Below are 6,646 nucleotides of genomic sequence, written 5' to 3'. Positions count from 1 at the left end.
TAGGTTTTAGGATTTGGGGTCTAGGTTTTGGGATTTGGGGTTTGGGGCTTAGGGTTTGGGATTTGGGGTTTAGGGTTTGGGGTTTAGAGTTTGGGGTTTAGGATTTGGGGTTTGGGGTTTAGAGTTCGGCGTTTGGAGTTTAGGGTTAAGGGTTTCGGGTTTGGGGTTTAGAGTTTGGTGTTTGGGGTTTAGAGTTTGGGATTTAGGGTTTGGGGTTTAGGGCTAAGGGTTTGGGATTTGGAGTTTGGTGTTTAGGGTTTGGGTTTTGGGTTTTGGGGTTTAGGGTTTGAGATTTGGGGTTTAGGGTTTGGGGCTTAAGGTTTAGGGTTTGGGGTATCCCCCTGATAATCCCCAGCCCAGCAGCACCGGGGGGGCTACACAGGGGGCTTCTCCCCCCCCTCCAGCTCCACCCAAGCTGTAGGACGGGGCGAGGATCCCAGTCACCCCACGGGGCCTGCCACCCCCACCCCAAATCCCCAGCAAAGCGCCGCCCCTGCCCCTCCTGCCCCATACCAGCACCAGGAAACCCCAAACCCCCCCCAAAACCCCCCAAAACCCCCCCAGGAGGCAGGAGCCGCGGGTCCCTTTGGGGTTTTTATTGTGCCACGAGTACAAAGCGAGGGGCTGGGGGGGGGGGGGGGCAGCATCTGGGGACAAAGGGGGGGGGGCACAAACCAGCTGCACCCCAAACCCTATAGGGCCTCGTCCCGCGGGACCCCATGGGCTCGTCGCCCTCACCGCCCAAGAGCCAGGGGCCAGCCCCACAGCACCCCAAAATTTTATAGGGTTGGGGGGGTCCGGACCCCCCCACACACCTCAAAGGGGTCCTTCCTGCCCTGTCCCTTGGGGCTGGCAGCGGGGGGGATGCTTTTGGGGTTGCTTTTGGGGCTCACGGGCCGGGGGGGCCGGGGGGACCCGGTGGTCCCGGGAGACCCCGTAAACCGGGGTCACCTTTGGGTCCTGTGGGGCCGATCCGCCCCACAGCCCCGGGGGGCCCGGGGAGCCCCGGTTTGCCCTGAGGACCTGGGGGGCCCTCGGGCCCCGGCCCCCCCTCGGGTCCTGGGGGTCCCGGGTCTCCTCGGGGTCCCGTTTGTCCCTCGGAGCCGGAAAACCCAAAACTGCCCTTGGCGCCCTTGAGGCCGGGGAAACCCTTGGCACCCAAGGGTCCCCTTTCTCCTTGGGGACCGGGGGGTCCCGGGGTGCCGGGGGTGCCGGGGGGGCCCGGTGACCCCAAACTGCCGGCGTCGCCCTTCTCTCCTCTGCTTCCCGCAGCACCCTTGGTGCCCACGTCGCCTTTAGGGCCGCGGGGGCCCGGGGGGCCCGGTATACCTGCGGGAGGAAGAAGAAGGGGGTGAGTGCGAAGATTGGGATGCGGCGTATCGGGGCGGTGAGCCTGGGGGGTGCCCGGGGGGGTTTTGGGGGGTTTTGGTTAAAATCAGAGCTGTTTTGGCTCCTGGTTCTCTGTGTGAGGCACCCCCGAGCATGCAGAGCCCCCTCTCCCCCCTTCCTGCAGTCTTCAGGGTCTGGGGGCACCGTAATTGCTTTTTTCTGGACCAAAATCCCCCTTTTTCAGCCCAAAGCCCCAGGGGGAGAGCCCCCGAAAGGGCTGAGCTGAGGGGGTCCACGCAGCTCCGTCCCCAGGACACCTCCGCGCCCACGAGCTGGATATTCGGGTAACCTTTCGGGCCACCCCAGCGGTTGCGGCGCGGCGGGGAGCTGCCGAAATTTCGGCGGCCGCCCTCACCCCGCAGGACGGTGACGTTCCTCAGGGCCTCCCCGTGGCGCGCGTCCACCGCCTTCATCTCCTCCAGCAGCGCGGACAGGTTGCGGACGTCGAAATCCAGCCGGGCGCTCAGGAAACCGAAACGTTCCCTCAGCCCCTCGGCCTCCCCTAAAGCACGGCCGAGGGATTTGTTGAGGTAGTCGAGCTCCTCGGCTTGGGCGTGGAAGCCCAGGGTGCAGGAGAGCCGCACGTCGTCCAGGTAGCGCAGCATGCCGTGGACGTGCCCGTCGGTGGCGTTGACGTTGGCCACGATGGTGGCCAGCTCCAGCCGCTGGGCTTCCAACCTCCCCTCCAGCGCCTGGAAGCGCTCGGCCGCCCGCTTCTGCCCGTAGCGGCCGTGGTAACGCAGGTCGCCCAGGTTCTCCCGCTGCTCGTCCAGCGAGGAGGAGACGTTGTCCAGCTGCAGCTGCAGCCCCATCACCTGCAGCACCAGCTCGTGCATGCTCTCCGCGTTCTCCCCCGCCCGCCGCCCCGCCGCCCCCAGGCTGCCCCGCAGCCCCTTCACCGCCTCCCCCGTCTCGGCGGCGGCCGCCCGCAGCCCCCCCAGGAGCCGCGTGTGGTTGTGCCAGCCGGCCTCCAGCTCCTCCAGGGCCTCCTTCTCCTCCTCCGCCCTCCTCTCGGCGGCTCGCAGCCTCCCCCAGCTCTGCCCCAAGCTGGCGTTGAGGCGCTGCAGGGCCGCCATCGCCTCGAGCCTCTCCTCAACCAGCTCCCGCAGTGACCCCCGCAGCCCCTCGGCCGCCTCCCGCCAGCCCCCGGCCCTCGCCCAGAGCTGGCCCAAAGTCCGGTTGAGTTGCCCGGTAGCCGCCCAGCAGCCGGCCAGTTCGGCTCCCAGTTGCTGGCCCGAGGAGGCCAGGAGGTGGTGGGCGCGGGAGGTGTTGTCCAAGAGGGTCTCCTGGGCTGTCAGGGTGTGCCGCACGGCTTCCAGTTCGTCCCGGAGCTTGGCGAGCTCCTGGCCCAGTTGGGCTGGTTGGTGGCACTGGGAGCAGTTCGCCGAGGTCTTCTCATCTGGGGGAAGGGTGGAGGGGGGACTCGGACCACCGCCCACCACCAGAACTCACAGATCTCCAAGTTGAAGCCCACCACCCACCACCAGGACCCACAGACCACCACCCCGAGGCCCTTGGCCCACCAGCACCCAAAGACCTCCACCTTGAGGACCACCACCCTTAGTCCACCACCATGACCCACAGACCTCCCAGTTGAGGTCCATAGCCCACCACCAGGACCCACAGACCTCCCAGTTGAAGCCCACCACCCACCTCCAGCACCCACAGACCTCCAAATTGAGGCCCTCAACCCACTACCATGACCCACAGACCACCACCCCGAGACCCTTAGCCCACCACCAGCACCCACAGACCTCCCAGTTGAGGACCACCACCCACCACCAGCACCTACAGACCTCCAAATTGAGACCCTCAGCCCACCACCATGACCCACAACCCTTCACCCTGAGACCCTCAGCCCACCACCAGCACCCACCGACCTCCCCACCAAGACCCTCAGCCCACCACCAGGACCCACAGACCTCCCAGTTGAAGCCCACCACCCACCACCAGCACCCTCAGAGCTCCCTGTTGAAGCCCTAAGCCCACCTCCAGGACCCACAAACCTCCCCATTGAAGCCCACTACCCACCACCATAACCCACAGACCTCCCAGTTGAAGCCCACCATCCACCACCATGACCCACAGACCACCACCCCAAGGGCCATAGCCCACCACCAGGACCCACAAACCTCCAAGTTGAGGCCCTAAGCCCACCTCCAGCACCCACAGACCACCACCCTGAGACCCTCAGCCCACCTCCAGGACCCATAAACCTCCCAGTTGAGGTTCATAACCCACCACCAGAACCCACAGACCTCCAAACTGAGGCCCTCAACCCACCACCATGACCCACAACCCTCCACCCCAGGGCCCTTAGCCCACCACCAGCACCCACAGACCTCCCCGTTGAAGCCCACCACCCACCTCCAGCACCCAAACACCTCCAAATTGAGGTACCCTTAGCCCACCACTATGACCCATAGACCTCCGTACCGAGACCCTTAGCCCACCACCATGACCCACAGACCTCCACCTCGAGGACCACCACCCTTAGCCCACCACTATGACCCACAGACCTCCCAGTTGAAGCCCACCACCCACCTCCAGCACCCACAGACCTCCAAATTGAGACCCTCAGCCCACCACCATGACCCACAGACCTCCCAGTTGAGGCCTTGAGCCCACCACCAGCACCCACAGACCTCCAAGCTGAGGTTCATAACCCACCACCAGGACCCACAAACCTCAACCCCAAGGCCCTTAGCCCACCACCATGACCCACAGACCACCAAGTTGAGGTCCATAGCCCACCACCATGACCCACAGACCACCACCCCAAGGCCCTTAGCCCACCAGGACCCAAAGACCTCCCCGTTGAAGCCCACCACCCACCTCCAGCACCCACAGACCTCCAAATTGAGACCCTAAGCCCACCACCATGACCCACAACCCTTCACCCTGAGGCCCTAAGCCCACCACCAGCACCCACCAACCTCCCCACCAAGACCCTCAGCCCACCACCAGGACCCATAGACCTCCCCACCGAGACCCTTAGCCCACCAGCACCCGCAGACCACCCCGTTGAAGCCCACCCAACCCCTGGAGCTCCATGATGGACTCACCCAGCCCCTGCAGCTCCCCCTGGATGGCCAGGAGCCTCTCCTCGTAGGACGCCTGCGCCGAGCTGATGCCGCCCGCGATGGTGTCGACCCTCCTGAAGACTGCGGGGGCGATGAGCTGAGGGGCCGGGGGGGCGCCGGGAACAACCCCAAATGCCCCCACCTCCCACCCCAAAGCCTTTGGGACCCCCACAAAAGCCTACAAAGGCTTTGCAGCCCCTCACGGGGGGCACGGGACCCCCCTAAAAGCCACAGGTCCCCCCGAAAAGCCATGGGTGCCCTGTAGGGCAAAGCCCCCCGCGCTCCACCAGGTCCCCCCCCCCACTCTGCGCATCAACCTCAGGCAGCAGGAGGGCCAAAAGGCAGCGAAGACCATGGGGTTGGGGGGAAAATTGGGGGATTTGGGGTCGTTTCACCCCATCCCGCACCAAGCCTTGTGTCGGAGGGATGCTCGCGCATCCCGGTAGGAAAAAAAAAAGGGGAAAAAAGGGGGAAAAATGCAGCCCCCCCATCACCACCCGTGCTCACCCAGGGTGGCCAGCACGGTGACGGCCACGATGAGGAGGATGGAGAAGACGTAGAGGATTTTGACGGCCGTCTGCAGGGACAGGTCCCTCTGGCAGCGGCTGCAGCTGCTCCCTGCCGGGTGGAGGGTTTAGGATCAGGCCCTGCTGCTGCCCACCCCCGTGGAAAATTGGGGAGGGGGGGGCGGCAACGGGGTGGTCTCGGCGCTCACCGGTGGTGCGGAAGGACGGCATCTCCTCCTCCTCCTCCTCCTCCTCCTCCTCCTCTTCCTCCTCTTCCTCCTCCGCTGCTGCTGCTGCCACCAGGGCCTCTGCTGGAAGGGGAGGTGGCCCCAGGGGTCAGGTGTCCCCATCCCCTGTGTCCCCATCCTCTGTGCCCCAATTTCATGTCCCCATCCCGTGTCCCCATCCCTGTACTCCCATCCTGTATCCCCATCCCCTGTCCCCCATCCCCTGTGTCCCCATTCCTGTGCCCCCCATCCCTTGTGTCCTATCCCCTGTGTCCCCATCCCATGTCCCCATCCCATGTCCTCATCCCTGTGTCCCCATCACCTGTGCCCCTATTCCATGTCCCCATCCTATGTCCCTATCCATGTGCCCCCACCCCTGTGCCCCCATCCCCTGTGCCCCCCATCCCTTTCCCCCATCCCTGTGCCCCCATTCCCTCTGTCCCCATCCCATGTCCCCATCTCTGTGCCACCATTCCTGTGCCCCCCATCCCCTTTGTCCCCCATCCCATGTCCCCATCCCCTATGTCCCCATCCCCTGTGCCCCAATTTCATGTCCCCATCCCATGTCCCCATCCCTGTGTCCCCATCCCCTGTGCCCCCCACCCCATGTCCCCATCCCCTGTGCCCCCAACCCTTGTGCCCCCACCCTGTGTCCCCATCCCATGTCCCCATCCCGTGCCCCAAATTCCATGTCCCCATCCCTGTGCCCCCACCCCGTGCCCCCACCCCATCCTCTCCCAGGAGCAGCCGGCTCTGTGAAGGGCCCCCCCAGCTCCCCAAGCTGCTTCACCGTTAAAAAAAAAGCAAAATAATCACTAAAAAAAGCAAACAAAGCCCCCCCTGAGCCCTCAGCTGATTCCAGACCCCCCCCCCTTTGTGCCGGGGCAGAGCACACTGATATGGGGGGGGGGGGCACGGAGCCCAGGACCCCCCCCCCAACCAGCAGCAGTGCCCAACACCGTGAATCCCCCCTTGGGGGGCACCGGGCGAGCGCGCCACGACCCAGGAGGGGGCTGCGCCCCCCCCCCACCCCAAAAATTTGCCCCCCCCCGACCTTCTCCAGGTGCCGGGGGTAGAAGCGGGGGCTGCTCCGTGCTCTCCACGCCGGGGGGGCCGCGAGGGGCCGCGTCCCATGGCCGGAGTGCTGGCACCGCCAGCGTCCCCCGCTTATAAACCCCGCCGCCCCCACGGAAACCCGGGGCGGCACCTGGGATGGGGGGGGGGGAATAGGGGGGGGGGGGGCCCCCTCCCGGGCCTGTCAGTTTTCAGCTGTCCCAAATTTTGGCTTTTTCCGCCCCGGGAACGAGCGGCGGAGGCAGCCGTTGGGTTGGGAGGAGGAGGTGTGCGTTGGAAGCTTCCCCCCCCCATTGTTTTTTTGGGGGGGGGGTCTCGGAGCGGGGCTGAGCCCACCCCATAGAAAAAGTTGCCCATAGGGTGGGAA

At 65.3% G+C, this 6,646-nt stretch overlaps 1 protein-coding gene across 1 annotated transcript; it reads right to left on the bottom strand.

The window, feature by feature from the left end:
* Positions 1 to 636: 636 nt before the first annotated feature.
* Positions 637 to 5,243, bottom strand: SCARA3 (scavenger receptor class A member 3). Its single transcript, XM_032184951.1, has 5 exons — positions 5,188 to 5,243; positions 4,980 to 5,090; positions 4,455 to 4,553; positions 1,745 to 2,788; positions 637 to 1,329 (listed from the first exon to the last, which is right to left on the bottom strand). The coding sequence occupies exons 1-5, from the start codon at positions 5,207 to 5,209 to the stop codon at positions 890 to 892; spliced, it is 1,716 nt and encodes a 571-aa protein (XP_032040842.1). The 5' UTR covers positions 5,210 to 5,243; the 3' UTR covers positions 637 to 889.
* Between the last annotated feature and the right edge of the window lie 1,403 nt (positions 5,244 to 6,646).

The sequence above is a fragment of the Aythya fuligula genome, chromosome 3, assembly GCF_009819795.1.
Source record: "Aythya fuligula isolate bAytFul2 chromosome 3, bAytFul2.pri, whole genome shotgun sequence".
Lineage (NCBI taxonomy): Eukaryota > Metazoa > Chordata > Aves > Anseriformes > Anatidae > Aythya > Aythya fuligula.
This window is presented reverse-complemented; position numbering and strand designations above follow the sequence as displayed.